Source organism: Hemiscyllium ocellatum, chromosome 19 (genome assembly GCF_020745735.1).
Source record: "Hemiscyllium ocellatum isolate sHemOce1 chromosome 19, sHemOce1.pat.X.cur, whole genome shotgun sequence".
Classification (NCBI taxonomy): Eukaryota; Metazoa; Chordata; class Chondrichthyes; order Orectolobiformes; family Hemiscylliidae; genus Hemiscyllium; species Hemiscyllium ocellatum.
The window spans coordinates 31,000,394-31,021,136 of record NC_083419.1 but is presented as its reverse complement, the minus strand read 5'-3'; the positions used below and the strand labels follow the sequence as shown (position 1 = coordinate 31,021,136).

At 39.8% G+C, this 20,743-nt stretch overlaps 1 protein-coding gene across 5 annotated transcripts in view; it reads right to left on the bottom strand.

The window, feature by feature from the left end:
* Window positions 1-20,743, bottom strand: part of si:ch211-272n13.3 (ankyrin repeat domain-containing protein 26) — a 157,274-nt gene that overhangs the window by 93,236 nt on the left and 43,295 nt on the right. For 3 of the 5 annotated variants that reach the window (XM_060839792.1, XM_060839797.1, XM_060839796.1), the window contains 4 exons: window positions 14,754-14,814; window positions 14,388-14,638; window positions 10,993-11,137; window positions 1,693-1,763 (listed from right to left, as the gene is read on the bottom strand). In XM_060839792.1, coding sequence (XP_060695775.1) covers window positions 1,693-1,763; window positions 10,993-11,137; window positions 14,388-14,638; window positions 14,754-14,814 — 528 coding nt within the window. The remainder of the gene's footprint in view (window positions 1-1,692; window positions 1,764-10,992; window positions 11,138-14,387; window positions 14,639-14,753; window positions 14,815-20,743) is intronic. The other 2 variants (XM_060839794.1, XM_060839795.1) reach the window with 2 other exon arrangements.

The following is a 20,743-nucleotide window of genomic DNA, read 5'->3' as shown; positions in this document are numbered from 1 at the left end:
TGCATTGCATAAAATTTAAAATAATTCAATTTCATTGGATTAACTTGCAAGCTCCATTGTAACATATTTCTTGTAAGCACATGTAGAAATTTACTTGTAGGTCAAGGATTACATTTGTACACATTCCTGCTCTTTTTGGAGGCATTCCAAATGATTTTTATGTGACTCAAAGCTTAACCCATTTTCACTAAAAAAAATGACCAACTCACTTTCAGTTCTAGTCAACCTGCTTATTGTTATTCTAAATAATTCCATTTCGATAGGTATTGACCCTCACACTTTCAAAAATATTATTCCTTTAACCTTCTCATTACTATAAACTAATTCCTATTTCCTCTTAAAGACTCTTTAGTAGATCTTTTCTAGAATCATTCTCATTCCTCCCATAAATGCCTGTTTGAATTGCTCAAAATCAGGACATTGCCCTCCAACAGCAGTGAAATGTCTCAAGAGTTACTGTGGTCTTCTTTGGTTTCTTCACTTACCATTTGAAGTTTAAGCCAGAATGGACACGGTTCTTCCTTTCCAGTACTATTTGTTAGTATCCTAAGTATTCCTGCTTTCCTGTCTTCTGCATCTATTTGGTATAATTTACACATATGCACACCAAATCCTGTCTTCTTCCCCCATCATTTTTTACCTCTTCCATTGCTCAACACTTAGGCTGTTTGTCCAGCATCCAATATTCAAAGAATGTAATTATTTTAAAATAAACAGAATATCAAACCCATTGTATTTAATCCCTGCTTCCCCTAACACCCTCATATTTCCTATCATGAACCCTACTCCCTTGCTATCAATTCTAGCTGCCTTTTTAATAACTGGTTCAAGTTTGGAACCTCAACATTCTCGCGGTCCTGAGTGACTTTCTCACCACAGTGCCTTCATCACAAAGACCATCTATAACATCACCTGCCTCTGTCACAACCTTAACCCTGGCAAAATCTTCACATTAAAGCCTCATCAACTTTAGGTCCAATTACTCCATTACCCTCAGGCTTCTACCTTTCAAATTCCAACTTGTCCAAAATTCTCGTACTCTACCCTATACAAGGGTCAGGTTATTCATCCCCTTTATTATCATTGATCTAAACTGAATGCCATAGCAATACTTAAAATTTTAAATTATTACCCTATTCTTCTAATCTCTCATTGTCTTTCCTCACCTCCACAACTTGTTCCAATTATGGAGACTCAAATAATTTATTGTCTTGGCTCAAGACTGCACATTTCCTTTCCTCCTTTACCCTAAAGATAGCAGCATAGCTTTAAGGCACATAGGTCCCACTTTCCAAGTTTCTCTCCATAGGCATTCTGCTTATCTGTTTGTGTGCTCTCCTTTAAAACGGAGTTTCTTGCTTTTATTTTTGGCCATACTACTCATTTCTCCTCTTTCTGCTAGGCATTTTTTCAAGCTTTTGTGGAACAATTTGGGATGTTTCCTATGATATAGGTGTTTCGTAAGTTTAAGTTGTTATGGTTGGTTCAAAATTCTTCAATTTTTCATTAGCAGCCAAATTTTATCAACTTAGATTAGTTTGGCTGTTATTTTTGAAATTCCTGGGAATTCCAAGCTGATGTTTAAATGGTAAAAGTACCACAACACTTTATACCACAATTAACTCATGCCTTAGATGAAAATCTTTGTCTTAATGTAGGAACCCAAGTTGGAAAATATGTATTAAAGCATACCTCAGAATCCCAAGGAGATTCTACATTGTCTTCAGGTTCCACTTCTTCCAAGCCCAATTCAAACATCAGGTCTATATTTTAAAAGAATTTAAAAAAAAATTCCAATGAATAAAATAACAAAAATGTATGCAGATGTTAACTGTATCAAAACTGCCTACACCGTTTTATATTCCATAAGCCAGTTCTCAAAGTCAAATTTTTTTCCCAAAATAGACATCTGCTATTGCATCAAAATTTAACACAAGGTGAAAACTATACATGGTGGCATAGTAATCCAATGACCTAACCATGGACACATGATGGAATTGCAATTATATTAATACAGATCTGGAATTAAAAATTCTGTAATGGTGACCATGAAACTGAATGTCATAAAAAACTGGCTCATCAATATCACTTAGGAAAGTGAATCTACCATCTGATTGTTCTGACTATGCGCAAATCCAGATACACAGCATTGTAAATATCTCTTAACTCACCAATGAAATGATCTTGCAAGCGACTAAATTAAGGGCAACTGGAGGAGGACCAACATCTATGCCCTATCCAAGACTGGAGAAAAAAAAAATGCTTCCTGAAATTTTTCAACTTTATGGAATGGAAAATAGAAAGTTCCTTGGCTGAAAACATATTGTTTGGGTGTTAATCTGTCTGCAGGATTTGACTGTATCATAGACTCAGAGGATTATGAATCTCTGCAATTCCCTCCTTCAGAGGATTACGGATATTAACTGATGTTAATGCTCAACCTATGACAGCTTTGACCTCTCAGGTAACTCAAGGCAGACTGGAGTGGGACAGTCAAGTTGAGGCAGATGATCAGCCGTTATTGTAATGATTGGAGGACCTGGCTCAAGGTAGCATATCACCTGCACTTGCTCCAATTTATATTATGACAGGTGTTCACTTAATTTGTGTAGCCACCAGCTTTTTAATCTGCTCAGGTTATGAGGCTGTTCTACAATCTTAAACTTGCTTATGTTATGAAGGTGAAGGCGTGCACTATCTCTTTTAAATGAGAGTGAACGGTGTTTTGCACTGAGAGGCTGCAGGCACTTGCCATGTAACTGACTAGCAGTCACAACGCCGTTGGAACTTGAAAATGTGACATTTGGTTGTTTTCACAACAGTTCGAATTGAACCAGTTTAAATTTTGCTCCAGGATACTAAAACCCAATCAAATTTGAATTTTACTATTTTGACAACATCGAACCAATGAGAAGATTTGATGTTTGGGGTATAAATAAGCCATTATTTTGAGAGTTAGCCAGAAAGAGAGCTCCAACTGCCATTGAGAGACTGCCTGAAAAGGGTACCTTTTTCATATGACCGAAGATGACCTAGGGAGATCTAAAGCCAGAGGAAAACAGATACCAGAGACTATAGCCGCTGTAGGGTTTTGAAAATTAAATTGATGCAATTTTAATAGGGGCATTTATTTGGAACAGTATATTGTTATACAGTTAGAGGTAGATAACAAAACTTTAAAAGAAAAGAGGCTTAAAGCTGCAAATAGTTATTGTTTCATGGTCATTTTTAGAATAAAAGAATAAATTGATACTTTTTCTTTAAATAGTGGAAGTTGGGAGTTCTGTGTCATTCATTTAACAGATTACAAAGCAACGTGAGCTATTCTGGAATTTAAAAAGGAGGTCCTTGAGATTACTCCCAGTGCTATGAGCTAATGAGAGTAAGAATAAGAGGTTAGAGCAGATGAATGCATGGCTGAGGAGCTGGTCTATGGTAGAAGGATTCATATTTTTGGACCATTGGAATCTCTTCTGGGGTAGAAGTGACCTGCACAAGGACAGATTATACCTGAATTGGAAGTGGAGTAATACACTGGCAGGGAGATTTGCTCGAACTGCTCAGGAGGATTTAAACTGAGTTGGGGGAGTAGGACCCAGGGAAAGAGATGAATGAGAGACTGGCACAATTAAGAAAAGAAGCGAGTCAAACAGTCAGGGCAGGCAGGGACAAAGTAGAGAACAAGGTAGGACTGATAAATTAACTGCATTTATTTCAATGCAAGAGGTCTAATAGGGAAGGTAGATGAACTCGGGGCATGTTTAGGAACAAGACTCTGGAATATCCTAGCAAATATGGAAACGTGGCTCATGGATGGACAGGACTGGCAGCTTAATGTTCTAGGATATAAATGCTACAGGAAGGACAGAAAGAGAGGCGAGCAAATGGCATTTTTAAAAATAAGGGATAGCATTATATATAGCTTTAGAAATTTTTAAGAAATCATCACAGCTGTACTGAAGAGGATAGTCCCGGAGAAGAAAATCCAGCAACATTATTTGGGTGGAACTGAGAAATAAGAAAGGTATGATTACCTTACTGGAATTGCATTATATACCCCTAATAGTCAGCGGGATGTACCTACTAGAGAAGGTACAAAACCTGACCTACTCTTGGGAAATAAGGCGGGGCAGGTGACTGAGGTGTCAGTGGGGGAGCACTTTGGGGCCAGCGACCATAAAATAGTGATGGAAAAGAACAGAGCAGATCTAAAAGTTGAAGTTCCAAATTGGAAGGTGGCTAGTTTTGACAGTATTAGGGAAAAACATTCAAAAGCTGATTGGGGGCAGATGTTTGCAGGTAAAGGGATGGCTGGAAAATGGGAAGCCTTCAGAAATGAGATAACGAGCCCACAGTCAGAATATTCCTGTTAGGGTGAAAGGAAAGGCTGGTAGGTAGATAGAATGCTGGATGACTAAAGAAATTGAGGGTTTAGTTCAGAAAAAGAAGAAAGTATATGTCAAGTATAGACAAGTTCAAATGAATCCTTAGAAGAGTATAAAGGCAGTAGGAGTAAACTTAAGAGGGAAATCAGAAAGGCAAAAAGGGAACATGAGATAGCTTTGGCAAATAGAATTAAGGAGAATTCAAAGGGTTTTTACAAATACATTAAGAATAAAAGGGTAACGAGGGAGAGAGTAGGGCCTCTCACCGATCAGCAAGGCTGCCTTTGTGTGGAGCCGCAAGAGATGTGGGAGATACTAAATGTGTATTTTGCGTCAGTGTTTACTGTGGAGAAGATCACGGAAGATCTAGAATGTGGGGAAATGATGGTGACATCTTGAATAATACAGAGGAGGAAGTGCTGGATGTCTTGAAATGCATAAAGTGGATAAATCCCCAGGACCCGATCAGGTGTACCCTAGAACTCTTGGGAAGTTAGGGAAGTGATTGCTGGGCCCTTTGCTGAGATACTTGTATCGATAGTCACAGGTAAGGTGCCAGAAGACTGAGGTTAGCTAACATGGTGCCACTATCTAAGAAAGGTGGTAAGGAAAAACTGGGAACTCTAGACCAGTGAGCCTGACATCGGTGGTGGGCAAGTTGTGGAGGGAACAGGATGCATACATGTATCTGGAAAGGCAAGGACTGATTAGGGATAGTCAACATGGTTTTTTGCATGGGAAATTATGTCTCACAAACTTGATTGAGTTTTTTTGAAGAAGTAACAAAGAGGATTAATGAGGGCAGAGCGGTAGACGTGATCTATATGGCCTTTAATTAGGCCTTCGACAAGGTTCCCCATGGGAGACTGATTAGCAAGGTTAGCTCTCAGTACAGGGAGAACTGTCCATTTTGATACAGAACTGGCTCAAAAGGTAGAAGAAAGGTAGAAGACAGAGTGTGATGGAGGACAGCTGTTTTTCAGACTGGAGGCCTGTGACAAGTGAAATGCCACAAGGATCAGACAGGGTTCATTCAAATGTATAAAATAGAAACAGTATTTCAAAATAAACACACATGCACAACTGCAGTATGTTTCTTTTTATACCAAGCTCCTATTACTTACTGGACTTTCCAAATATTATACCAAATAATAGTGCTACACAACAGGCAAACTGTACTTGACCAAACACTAAATTTCATCCCCCCCCCCCCCCCCCCCCCACCCCGTGACACAGCACGAAGTTTCCTGTAGCTTCACAGGTCAGCAACAGACTTCATTTTATCTTGGTCAGCCATATATATTGCAATTTTTGCGTAAACAATCTTCAATTCTGGCATGGAACCAATTACGGTTTTATCATCATCAAAAGCCAACAGATTTAATATTAAAAAAGTAAACAGTAATCTAAAAAGGAATTGATTGCTGGGCCTCTTATTGAGATATTTGTATTGCCCATAGTCACAGGTGAGGTGCCAGAAGACTGGAAGTTGGCTAACATCGTGCCACTGTTTAAGAAAAGTGGTAAGGACAAGCCAGGGAACTACAGACCAGTGAGCTTGATGGCAGTGGTGGGCAAGTTGTTGGAAGGAATCCTGAGGGACAGAATGTACACATATTTGGAGAAACAAAGACTGATTAGGGATTGTCAACATGGCTTTGTGCATGGGAAATCATGTCTCACAACCTTGATTGAGTTTTTTGAAGTAACAAAGAGGATTGATGAAGACAGAGCGATAGACGTGGACTATATGGACTTCAGTAAGGTGTCTGACAACATGGGAGACTGGTTAGCAAGGTTAGATCTCATGGAATACAGAGGGAACTATCCATTTGGATACAAAACTGGCTTGAAGGTAGAGGGTGGTGGTGGAGGGTTGTTTTTCAGTCTGGAGGAGAGTGACCAGTGGATAGCCACAAAAATTAGTGTTGGGTCTATTACATTTTATCATCATTTATACAAATGATTTGGATGTGAGCATAAGCGGTATAGTGAGTGAGTTTGCACATGGCACCAAAATTGGAGGTGTGATGGACAGCGAAGGAGGTTACCTCAGATTATAACAGGATCTTGATCAGATAGGTAAATGGGCTAAAGAGTGGCAGATGGAGTTTAATATAGATAAATGCAAGGTGCTGCATTTTGAGAAAACAAAGCTTAGCATGACTTTTACACTTAATGGTAAGGTTAGATTGATGCTGGAAAAGCATAGCAGGTCAGGCAGCATCCAAGGAGTAGGAAAATCAATGTTTCGGGCAAAAGCATTCCAGATTAAGGGCTTTTGCATGAAACGTCGATTTTCCTACTCCTCGGATGCTGTATGACCTGCTGTGCTTTTCCAGCACCACTCTAATCTAGACTGTGATTTCCAGCATCTGCAATTCTCACTTTTGCCCACTTATTGGTAAGGTCCTCGGGAGTGTTGCTGAACAAAGAGACCGGAGTGCAGATTCATAACTCCTTGAAACTGAAGTTGCAGATAGATAGCATAGTGAAGGAGGCATTTGCAATGCGTTCCTTTATTGTTCACAGAACTGAGTACAGGAGTTGGGAGGTCATGTTGCAGCTGTACAGACATTAGGCCACTTTTGGAACATTACATGCAATTCTGGTCTTCTTCCTATCAGAACATGTTGTGAAACTTGAAAGGGTTCAGAAAAGATTTATAAGAATGTTGCCGGGGAGGAGAATTTGAGCTTCAGTAATAGGTTAAAAACATTGGGACTGTTTTCCCTGGAGCATCAGAGGCGGACGGGTGACTTCATAGCGGTTTATAAAGCATGAGGGGCATAGATAGGATAAATAGACAATAAATAGTTTTTTTTTCCCTGGGGTGGGGGAGTTCAGTACTCGAGGGCATAGGTTGAGGGTGAGAAGGAAAAGATTTAAAAGAAACCCAAGGGGAAACTTTTTCACGCAGAGGGTGGTGAGTGTATGCAATGAGCTGCTCGAGGAAGTGTAGGAGGAGGCTACTACAATTGCAGCATGTAAAAGGCATCTGGATGGGTGTAAGAATAGGGAGGGTTTGGAGGAATATAGGCCGGGTGCTGGCAGGTGGGACTAGATTGGGTTGGGATATCTGGTCAGCATGGATGAGTTGGATCAAAGGGTCTGTTTCTGTGCTGTACATCTCTATGACTCTATGACATCATTATATGGTAAGAAAGCTACAACAAATAAAGGCAAATTTAATAGGGGAAAGAAATACAAATAACTGACAAAAGTGACATAAAGCACTAGAAATATGACCAGGTCTTCATTTAAAACTAAAGACACAAAGGTAGATCTTGCTGAACCAGTGTAAGTTCAACAAATTCACACATGTTCTTACATGGAGCTTGAAGTCAAATGAAGGAAGAGTACAGAACTTTGCATCAATAACATTAAAAATGAAATAATAAGGTTTGACTTGAAAATATATCACTAGGGGGAGGCGATGTCTGAGTGGTATTGTCGCTGAACTAGTAATCCAATAGATCTAGGCCTACACTCTGGAAACATAGCTTCAAATCCCACCATGAGAAGGTTAAAATTGAATCAATTAAAATCTCAAATTAAAATAGCTTATGACCTGGTCATTGGTATCAACTGTTAGGCAGCATGGTGGGTAGGTGGTTACCACTGCTTCCTCACAGCACCAGGGGCCCAGGTTTGATTTCAGCCTCAGGCAACTGTGTGAAGTTTGTGCATTCTTGCTGTGGCTGCGTGGGTTTCCTCTGGCTGCTCTGGTGTCCTCCCACAGGCCAAAGATGCGCAGGATAGGTGAAATGGCTATGCTAAATTGCCGAGTAAAAAATGAGTAAAAAATGAGGTCTGCAGATGCTGGAGATCACAGCTGCAAATGTGTTGCTGGTCAAAGCACAGCAGGCCAGGCAGCATCTCAGGAATAGAGAATTCGACGTTTCGAGCATAAGCCCTTCATCAGGAATAAGAGAGAGAGAGCCAAGCCGGCTGAGATAAAAGGTAGGGAGGAGGGACTAGGGGGAGGGGCGATGGAGGTGGGATAGGTGGAAGGAGGTCAAGGTGAGGGTGATAGGCCGGAGTGGGGTGGGGGCGGAGAGGTCAGGAAGAGGATTGCAGGTTAGGAGGGCGGTGCTGAGTTGAGGGAACCGACTGAGACAAGGTGGGGGGAGGGGAAATGAGGAAGCTGGAGAAATCTGAATTCCCACAATGTCCAGAGATGTGCAGACTTGGTGAATTAGCCTTAGAAATGCAGGATTACAGGGATAGGGTAGGGAGCGTGTTTCTAGGCAGGATGCTCTTTGGTGGGTCGGTGTGGACTCAATATGCCAAATGCTACAGCTTCCATGCTGTAGGGATTCTACAGTTGGATCAAAATATTGGAACTCCCTCATCATCATTGGGGGTGTACCTGTATCAAATGGACAGCAGTGGTTCAAGAAAGCAGCTCACTGTCGCTTTCTCAAGAGCCACTTGGGATGGGCAAGATAAAAACATCTAATGAATGAATTTTAAAACTGTAAGGAAGGGCATAATTCACTTATGCTGAAAATACTTGACATCTTAGTCAAAATTAAGCATATTTTTGTGCTTCCACACAAACTTTCAGGAAAGTTCAGGCCACTGTTTGAAAGAAGAGGAGGAAAATACTTTAAAGTTTTGGATTAATGATTTTAGAAAATGGGCAGTAATGTGGCTCAGTGCTTAGCACTGCTGCCTCACAGCACCAGGGACCTGGGTTCAATTCCAGCCTTGAGTGACTGTCTGTGTAGCGTTTGCACGTTTTCAGTGTCTGCATAGGTTTCGTCCGGGTGCTCCAGTTCAAAGATGTGCAAGTTAGGTGGAATGGCCATGCTAAATCATTCCATAGTGACCAAGGATGTGCAGGGTGTGTGTGTTAGTCATGGTAAATGCAGAATTATGGGGATAGTATGGGGGACTTGGTCTGGGTGGGTTGCTCTTCGGAGGGCTGGTGCCAACCTGATGGGTAGATTGGCCTCCTTCTGCACTTTAAGGTGTCTAGAATTCTATGAAAATGAATCCTTCTAAGACAAAGACAAATGGAAACACTCAGATGAACTGTCTTGTCTCAGACCTGCCAAAAAGAAAATTAGAAACAATAATTGCCTGTGCCTAACTGCTCTTAAAGTGATGGTTAGCCTCAACTGCTAAATGCCTATGTCAAAGGTATCCCTTAGAGCTTTTTTCACTAAGGAGTTCCAGAATTCCTATCCAGTGACTGACAGAATGACAATATGAGACAAGTTGGTCAGCTGTGAGACTTATCAAGGCAATTTGGAATCAATGAGACTCCCAAAAATCTGTTAATTGTCCTTGTTTCTTGGTCATCGACTTCACAGGTTTAAGAGATGCTGCTGTAGTAGTCTTGGAAGTTGAAGTGCATACTGTATGCATCTTCTGCAGTAATGGTACACCAGTGATGATGGTAGTGGATTTTAAGGTGACTAACGAGCCGCTAATCAAATGGACTACTTTGTCCTGAATGGCAGCCAGGTAAGGGAAAAAAATTCAGTCATATTCCTGACTTATGTCCATGTGGAAGAGCTTAGTGGAATCAGATGGTGAATCAGTTGCTGCTCTTTGAATGCTTTTGGCCAATGGTGAGCCCAAGTTTGGTACTGGTTTAATGGTAAATAAGTTTGCTTGGCATTTGTGTGAATGTGACTTGTTACTTGTGGATTCAAACCTGAATGTTGCCTAGGGTTTGATGCATTCAGGCATGGACTGCTTTATTATCAGGAGAAATTGGAAATAAAACGACATTATGCAGTCATCTAGAACGGCAGGATAGATGGTCAGGCCAAAACATTGTGGAAAAAATGATTAAGTATCTGAACTCGATTGTACTCCCAATAAGTAGTCTTCAGATTTGGTTTCAAGTAAATTATCCCAAAACACTTCAGAGTAAGATCGGATAAACATTAGTAAGATAAATGGCCAGTTAGACTATTTGGATAATGATGGTTGTGGAAAGTTATTGGCCAGAATATGATTATTGAGTTTTGAATAGTGCACGGTCAATATTTATATCAACTTGAACATGGACTTGGTTTAATGTGCCATCTGAAAGGCAGATCTGACATTACAGTCTCCCTGAGACACACAAACAAATATCAACCTTGACAAATTACTCATGTCCTAGAACTGGGTTTGAATACCTGCCTTTGTGATTCAGGGGCTTTGGTACATGAAGATAAACCCAGTTTACCAGGACGGTTGGAAAGACATAGCTAAAAATGTGGTGGGAGACAAAAATTATTACATCTTGGGAAACTTTGAATTCTGGGAAAGGTTGTAACACAAAATAGAAGTCATTGATGTAAGAATAAATATTTAATTGAAGAAGGTGAAGTTTTTGTGAGTGAAACGATAGTCCAATGATAAAAGGACACAACCTGAAACATTAACACTGTTTCCCTCTCAACAAATGTTGCCAAACCTCTTGTGTATTTCCAGCGTTTATCAGAGAGAATTATGTATTCCTTGCCATTAGGTATAGAGATAGGAAAGGAACAAGGACAGCCATATAGGAGACATAATTTCAACCAAAGGGATTTGTTTCCTGATGATCGGTGATGGTCAGAGCGATTTAAAAATAAGTTTTAAAAAATATACATATAGTTACCTCTTCTATTCTTTTGTTGGGAAGTATCTTCTGCCTGAGCACTATATGTGGAAGTTTCATCAAGGTTAGCAGGTTCATTTGCTGCAACTCTGGAGTTTGGTGAACATATTTCAACAGGCCATGTCTCTTCTTCTGAGGATCTGTCCTGTACAAGTTTAAAGATCGAGTAACAGTATTTTGAATCCTATTGCCTACGAACCACATTTAGTATTTCATAAATTAAAGTTACAGATTACAGCAAACAGTAAACTTAGTCATTACAATTTCAAACCTGTAGTCTTAAAAAGGTTTCAGGAAATATACATTCAGATTCTGGAAAAAAGTACACTTATTTTGTAATTTGGTTACATTAAAAAATTGTTATATATTTAACCATTCAGCCCTGACCTCTGCACTGCCTACTCACTCACTGTGCTACACACGGCCATCTCCCTCAATCAATTCCTTTCTTTCATTCCAGGAGGAAAAAACTCACAACAGGGCAGAGAGACACAAGACTGCCGATAGACTGCCTGACATTTATGGAGGTGAGGAACCTGACCCTGATCACTCCAACTAGCCATTAGACCGTACCCAAGCCTCAACTGATATTGGTAATTTCCCTGGCTTACTGCACCGGACTCCCTAACTGAAAGCTGTCTTCTGTTGATTTGACTGAAGACCTGTTGATAACGATGCCTAGCACAGACACAAAGCCAGAAAGTTTAATGGCAAGGCAAAATAGAAGGTAGTTTTGTGTGGGTTAGGGAAAGTGGAAAGAAAGACCAGACAGAACAAGGCAGAGATGCTGTGAGCATCTAGATAGGCTCAAGGTGAGTGAACCCTAAAAGAGCACGCAAGCAGCCTTGGCATGTAGCCTTACCCAATCATGAGCTGGGTGTCTGTCCCACTGTACAAAGTATCCTTGCAACACACTTTAATTGTTAGTTGCTGGTGAGCTGTGAAACACAGCTTTCAAGTTCATAAGTGTCTTACAAGTAGATCAGAATGATGACGTGAAAACTCTGAATGGCAGACAGGCAATGGATGTCAGTGTCCAGTAGTGCTGGTGCCCTGGACTATGCCTTGAGATGTTTGTGCCAGGTTTGCAAGATAGAGGTGCAAGCGGTAGGGTAGAGTTGCCAGATAACCCCTCTGATATTTGCGTCAGGAATTCTCTGTATCCTGTTTCCTTACAACTGGTGATAGAATAGAAAGCTGTAAATTAATGAAGCAAGGTGTGCAGGTAATTAGGTCAATATTGAGCAATAATCCCTCTTAATAGATATCTCACACTGTTTTGTGAGAATCTTGTCTCTGTATCCAATACTTAGTTGGAAAATCTGCCATGACAGAGAACAGCCTCATTGAAGTTCACATGGTATTCTCCCAAATTTCATGTCACAGTCTACAATTGCTCAGAGTCCTATAAGGTTTTGATCTTTAACTTCAATGACTGACCAAGCTATAATGTCAGTTTTACAGCAAGATAACAAGTGGTGAACCTACTGCATTCTCTCTTTCACTACAGAGGTAGTTGTCAATATCACATCATCACTTTAAATCAGCGAATGATTTTTAAAAAAAATTCTGGGCTTGTTCCAAACGATAACGCAGATTATTTCTATTCTAATTCTAAAATAAATCTGAGTGATGTAAAGGTTTTCTAAATGAAGAATATTCTCTTTAGTGTTGCAAGTAACTCGAGAAAAGTGCCCCTGATTTTCTGAATATTTTATAGTAGACATTGTAACAGGCTATTTAGTGTGTAACTATTAAATAACAAATTTCCATAAAGAAACAAAGAAAGATTGATGTTTGAGCTGGAGAGAAAAATAAAACTCGATTTTCTAATTCGAGCGTGTGTGTGTGTGTGTGTGTGTGTGTGTGTGTGTGTGTGTATATAGAAGAGTTAAAGCCACTTGTACTTGCAAATGGTAAGCCCCATTAAATGTTGTTGCATCCTTTATATTTCAGCTCTATTACAAAGATTTAGATTAGTGGCGAGATCTTGTTATTTCAATGCTAGGAGCCAGAGTATTTAATTCAATGCACTGCAGTTTGAAGTTTGATTAGAATAGATTACTTAGATTAGATTACTTACAGTGTGGAAACAGGCCCTTTGGCCCAACAAGTCCACATGAACCGGCGAAGCGCAACTCACCTAGACCTGCTCCACTACATTTACCCTTTCACCTAACACTACGGGCAATTTAGCATGTCAATTCACCTGACCTGCACATTTTTGGACTGTGGGAAGAAACTGGAGCACCCAGAGGAAACCCACGCAGACTCGGGGAGAACGTGCAAACTCTACACAGTCAGTAGCCTGAGGTGGGAATTGAACCTGGATCTCTGGCGCTGTGAGGCAGCAGTGCTCACCACTGTGCCACAGTGCCGCCCACAGTTTTTGAATGATTTAGCTGGCAGCACTATTGTGATTTACTGAAACATTTGCTAATTAATATCTTCAAACATGTTGATTTTCAGTACCTTTATCTACAACGTCACTACACAAAACGTACAATTCAGTTTAACATTTCATCTAGTCCTGGTGCCTTGTCAACCTTAAGTGCCAACAGTTCATCTAAGCCTTCTTCCTTATTAATTTTGAACCCTTCAAGTGACAGAGTTTCTTCCTATGTCAGGAAAAAGGGGAGCATCCTCCTCTTTTGAGAAGAAGAGGTATTCATTTAACAACTCAGCCATGCTCCATGTGTAAATTCCCTTTTTGGTTCCTAATTGGCCCCTATTTGGCCCTACTCCTTTCAGCACTCTTTTCTTACATACATAGACTTTGGGATTCCCTTTTATTTAGCTGCGAGCCTTTTCTCATCCCCTTTGCTCCAATTCTTATTTGCTTTCTCACCTCCCCTTTAAATCTTTTGGTTTAATATTCCTGGTCACCTAATTTGCTTATTTTAAAAAACTGATATCTCTGCAGGGAAATTCTGCTATTTCCCTTCCCAGAATCCACATCTTTCTCAGTAGTACTGTTAATTTGGAGACCACCAGCACTTTCAGCAATGTTTTCACATTCTAATAAACAATTTTTCATGTTTATTTTCTCATTTTTTTCTCTATGCTGTTCAATTACATTAGAAAAAGTACCTTTCAGTTTCACATTATTGTATTCTTAGTTTGAATCAAGTTATCTGTGTCCTACTTAACTGACTTTGGCACATAAGCTGTAAACAATCCTCTGGATAATTGTCATCCTCAACGTGATTATTTTCTTCAACTAAAACAGATTCTGGATCATGCTTTTCTCTTTGTATTATCCAAGCTATTGATTACTTTGCATTTCAGTTGAGTTTTTGGCATTAATTGCCAGCAATTTCTCCAAAATAATCTTCATTGCACCACTTAAACAGTTCAAACCATTACAAATAGAATATAATCTATATAAAATCTACCTGCTTGCAGCCTTTAAAAGGGGTAGAATTTGATTGAGTTTTTATTAATGAGCTGGATGAAGGCATAGCTGTTTGAGGGGAAGCAAGTAAAGGTGTCTTTGATTGTGGTGAAGGCTGTAGAGGTGAGCAGTTATCATTAATTTCTTCTTCATCACGACTATCTTCTTCCGACTCTTCCTCACTTTCTATATCTGATTCGACTGGATGCAAATTGTCTGTATGCCGGACTTTGCAAAAGTTAGTCTTTTCTGCTGAAGGAAAACAGAGAAATCCTTTGTTTGTACATGCTGAAACAACATGTCATTAACTATACATGAAGCAAGTCAATGTTTAAACTTAATTTTGATTATTTTTTCAACAACTTACCATTATCTTTACTTTGTTGGGAAGTATTTAGCAACTTAGTCAAGCTAAGCTTCTGTGGTACCTGTAAAAATAAGAAAATGTTTTCTATCAGGAAAAATAAAGAGTTAAACATTTAAGGTGCAAAACATACCCACATAGCATCTAAAGAGAAGGTGCATTTTGGTAGCAATTGGTAAAAGATATCAGCAAAGGAAGAACACTGGAATATTGTATAACAGGACAGTGAATGGACTCCAAGGCTTTGGAGTAGAGGCTGTGACGTAGGATTGGCACAGAAGAAGGTGGTCATCTATATACAAGGGGCTGGGAGACCCTGAAAATGCTTCAGATAACAGTGGGAACAAACAATTATCACAGTCATTGCCAGAAATGTAGTCAAGGTCCTGGATACGGTGCCTTTCGAAGGTAAAAGTTCACAAGGTTAATGAATGCAACTTACAATGTTATAATCTATCAGAAACAACTAGCCATACAAACTGCTCAACTCACAAAGCCTCCTTCATTTAGCACTTCCCAAATGTACGACCTTTAGAAGGACACATATAACAGATGCATTGAAAGGGTGTAGGTTTGCTTGCTGAGCTGTAGGTTTGATATCCATATGGATATCAAACCTATAGCTCAGAGAGCAAGCCTATACCCTAAACCTCAACCTGAGCTACAAACCTTCACAATCCTTGCAAAAAGATGCATTGAAACATTACTACCTGCATGTTCCCCTCCAAGGGGCACAGCATCTTGACTTGGTAAGGAAAAGCAGCTGGGAATGCGATAAGTAGATCAAGGTGGGGTGAAAGTGATAGATTGGAGAGGAGGTTGGAGAGGAGGGTGAAGCAGATAGGTGGGAAGGAAGATTGACAGGTAGGACTGTTCAAGAGGGTGGTGCTGCGTTGGGAGGTTGGGACTGGGATAAGGTGGGAAGGGAAAATGGAGAAGCTGGTGAAACCCACATTAATCCCGTGTGGTTGAAGGGTCCCAAGGTGGAAGATGAGGCATTCTTCCTCTAGGCGTTGGATGGTTAGGGTTTGGCAATGGATGAGGCCCAGGACCTGCAGGTCCTTAGTAGAGTGGGAGTGGTGTTAAGGTGAGGGACAATTTATCAGTTTGAATAAGGATTGGTTAACCAACAGATAGCAGAGATCGGATAAACAGGTCATTTTCTAGTTGGCAAGATGTAACTAATGGGGTATCTCAGGGTTCAGTCCTAGCCCCAACTATTTACAATCTATATGACTGACTTTGATGCAGGGATAGAAAAAAAGATTGCCAAATTTGTAGATGACACTAAGGTAGGTAGGAAAATAAGTTGCATTAAAGAAATGAGAAACTTACAAATGGACATGGAGGCATTAGGTGAATGGGCCAACCTTTGGCAGATGAAGTTTAACTTGGATAAGTGTGAGGTTATCCATTTTGGTTACAGGAATGGAAAGACAACTTATTATCTAAGTAGACAGAAACTTCAGAGTGCTCTGATGCAGAGAGATCTAGGCATCCTCGTGCTTGAACCACAGAAAACTTTTATGTAGGCACTATAAGTAATAAGGAAGATAAATGGAATAAAGTATAAAAGTAGGAAAGTGTTGCAACTATACAAGGCAACAGTTAAAAGGTACCTGCAGTAATGCATATAATTTTGTGCCCCTTGAGGAGGGATGCAGTTACACTGGAGCAATTCAGAGAAGGTTTATCAGATTGATTTCAGAGATGATGAGACCTCATTGAGATTTATAAGAAGTTAAAGGTGGTGGATATAGAAGATGTCCAATCCAGTAGAACAATCCAGATGAGTGCTCATAGAGATAATGTGAAATTACTTCTCTCAAAGGATCGTGAATCTGTGGAATTCACTAACCCAAAGCATGGTGGATGCTGGGACATTGAGTAAATTTAAGGAGCAGCTGGGACAGATTTTTATTTTTTAATGGCTTATGGAGAACAGACAAGAAAATTGAGTTGAGGTCAAGATAAGATCAGCCATAGGATCTTATTAAACAGCAGAGTAGCTTCAAGGGGCTGAATTGACTATACCTGCTCCTAGTTCGTGTGGTCACACGCAAATTTGTAGCATTATTCCATAATCATTGAGACCACTAGATCATAATGTCCAATTAATCTTAGTACTGGATAAGTCAAATCAGTGACAGGAATCTGGCTGAGTAGATCATAATTTTTAAAAATTTTAATCACTGAAGTGACCTTTGACTAAAATATAAGTGTGCAATTTGTAATTTATTAACAAGGGAGAAAAAACACCCTATTCCCATACAACACAGATTCAAATATTCTTAAACACAGCAGAAATAAATCAAGCACTCTTTATAGAATGAGCAGAAAGACCTTTGTATTGGAATCATAAAACATAGAACAATACAGCGCAGAAACAGGCCCTTCGGCCCTCAATGTTGCGCTGAACTGTGAACTAATCTAAGCCCATCACCCTGCACTATATATTATAATGTAGCTTACAAATGCTGTTGTACTAAGAACATCTAGTACTTATTTCTAGCAAGATCCCATTCATTTCATTTCCAAGGGACAGTGAGATTCGTTTTTTAATACTTTTACAGGCTTTAAAATAATTAAAAATTCAACTCACTATTGACACTGTAGATAATTCTTTCTTGGGTGAAACCACAGGTTGCATACATGGGATCTTGCTTATGGATGCATAATTTTCAAGACCTGACATATGAACATTTCCTGTATTTACGAATGGCTCTTTTACATTGGAGAACTACACGGGACAATTTGCATGCAAATTAACTTCAGAATGCGCTCCAGAATGGAGTTTGTTTGCATATCAGGGATTGCCTGTAAAGTGTGCAGTTCTTGTCTCCTTATTTGAGGAAGATGTCAATGTATTGAAGACAGTCCAGAGAAAGTATATTATATTGATGTCTAAAATTTCCCTATAAGGATAGGTTGGCAGAATGGGTGTGTTGGAATTTAAACAAGAGTGAGAGAGGTGAATGGCCTTGACAGGGTGGGCTTGGAAAGTATGTTTCTACTGTGGACAAGTCCTGAATTAGGAGGCACTGTTTTGAAATTAGGGGTAAGCCTTTTAGGGCAGAGAGGAGGAGATTTTTTTTTCCCTCAGAGGGTTGAGGTTTTGGATTGCTCTGCCTCAGAAGACAGCGTAGGCAGAGTCATTAAATATTTTAAAGTAGAGATATTTAGATTCTTGTTAGGAAATCAAACTATATTAGGGATAGATGGGGATGTGGAATTCCAAATACAAACAGATCAGCCATTGACATACTAATTTGCAGAATTGGCTCAAGGATCCAAACTTTTGCTCCTATTTCATATATTTGCATGTTCACTACTTTGCAATGTTATAAGAGTCACAAACACAGCTCAGAGCTTATATATATTGCTACTTATGATATTATGATCCAGATTGCCAACATTCATTAATATGCTTTTTCTTACAGAGAATAAAATGTTGCCCAATGTCAGTGATTAGGTGGGTATGCCCTAACCTCATGATCTGAAGAAACAACTAAGTCTGTGGCTAATTCCACCATACAACTATAGAGATATCAGTACCCTCATACAAAGTTACTTCAGATACCCTCATTCCCAATCTCATCTGATTTAAAAGCTGCAGATGCCTTAACTATTGTCTGAACTACTAATGCTGTTGAGAGAGTTTTAAACAATCTTTATAGCTAATTTTAAACTAATTTGGGAGGGGTATGGGAACTAAGAGAGAATATTAGAGAAGAATACTGATGTTACTGGAGAGACAGTAAGCTAGCATAGAGAATAAGTTAATAATGAAGTCAAAATGAAGCTAAAGCAATGAAATGCATTCCTTACACGTATGCAAATACATGTACTGTATTTAATCAGATTTGGAAACTAAAAGTTGCAGATTGCTATGGTGTTGTGGCACCAACAATCTCAAGGAAAGGCAAGTCTGGGTATTAAATACTTCTGGGTATAGGTGGCTCAGAAAAGATAGGAAAGGGAGAAAAGCATTGTTTAAGGAAAGTGTTTCAGTGCAAGAGAAAGAGGATGTTTCAGAGATTCAAGGACAGAATCAATTTGACTAGAGCTAAGGAACAAAAAGGATGCAATTACATTGCTTGGTCTAGTCAAGAGAACACCAATTGGTGGGATAAATGTAGAGGAATCAATCTGTAGGAAAATTAAAGGGAAATGCCAACATGATAGAGTAGTTATAATGGGGGCTTTAATGACTCAAATATAAATGGGATAGCAGATGTATAATGGACAGCAAGAAGCAAATTTTCCTAGCTGGTGCTCAGGTGAATTGCCTACAGTAATTTTTTTTTCTTTTATTCTGTAACTAATTGAGGGTATCGCTGGCTAGGCAGCTTTTATTGCCCATCCCTTATTGCTCAGAGGGTAGTTGTGAGTTAACCACATGGCTGTGGTTCTGGAGTCACATGTAGGCCAGACCAGGTAAGAATGGCAGACTTCCTTCCCTAAAAGATGTTAGTGAACCAGTGGGTTTTTCTAACAACTGGCGACAATTTTATCATCGTCATTAGATTCTTAATTCCAGACGTTTTATTGAATGCAAATTCCTCCATCTGCCATGGTGAGATTCGAACCAGGTCCCTAAAATATTATCTGAGTCTCTAGATTACCAGTTTAATGATAATACCACTAGGCCATCGCCTCCCCAATTGAGTATGCATGCAGTCCAACAGAAAGGGCAAGGTCTAAGATCTTGGTGGAGAATGATCATGGTTAATCTACAGTAAGAAAAATCAACTGAGTGGGAGCAGACTTCAAGGGACAAGAATGGAATTGGGCAGGATCCACTGGAGCAAAAAGATGTTGGCAAAAGCCGTGACTGGCAGCAGGCCAATTTCAAACAGGAGAGAGAGCGACAGAGTCACATGGCATAGAAACAGACTCTTCAGTCCAACTAGGCAAAAGTGAGGACTGCAGATGCTGGAAATCAGAATCTAGATTAAGGCTGAAGAAGGGCTTTTGCCCGAAACGTCGATTTTCCTGTTCCTCGGATGCTGACTGACCTGCTGTGCTTTTCCAGCACCCCTCTAATCTAGACTCTTCGGTCCAACTAGTCAAAAATGACCATATACCAGAACTAAACTAATCCCACCTGCCTGCGTTTGGCCTATATCCCTCCAAATCTTCACTTTCATATGTGTGTGTGTGTGTGTGTGTGTGTGTGTGTGTGTGTGTGTGTGTGTCTGGCAGTTCATTCCATACTCTAACCACTGAAAAAGTTACCCCTTGCGTCCTTTTTAAATCTTTCTCCTCTCACCATGAAAATACATTCTCTAGTTTTGAACTCCCCATCTTAGGGAAAAGAACTTTGATATTCACCTGTCATGATTTTATAAACCTCTATAAAGTCATCCCTCAACCTTTACACTCCAGTGCAAAAAGTCCCAGACTATCCAGTCTCTGCTTATAATTCTTCCATTCCCAGTAACAACCTGGTAAAGCTTTTCTGAACCCTCTCCAGTTTAGAACAGGAGTAGGCCATCTGGCCCTTGAAGCTCAGTCCACCATTCAATAAGGTCATGGCTGATCTTTTCATGGCCTCAGCTTCACTTAACCACTCTCTTATCAACCCTTAACTCTTTTACTGTTCAAAAAAATCTTAGCTTTAAAAACATTCAAAGAGGGTGACTGTGTGGAGCTTGCATATTCTCCGCACCTTTGTGGGTTTCCTCTGGGTGCTCTGGTTTCCTCTCAAGTCCAAAGATGTGTAGGTTAGGTGAATTGGCCATGCTAAATTGCCCATAGTGCTCAGAGATATGTAGGTTAGGTACATTAGTCACGGGAAATGCAGAGCAATAGGGTAGGGGAGTAGGGCTGGATGGGATACTCTTCAAAACTAGTCACAAAGTGTTCCCCATACTAATACTTTTGTCACGCCTTGCCTCAACTCCCAAGAGAAGGCCCAGTTTTGCTTCTTCTCTAGTAGGAAGATTTGCATTCTTATAAAGAAAATGTTCTTGAGCACGTAACAAATTCCT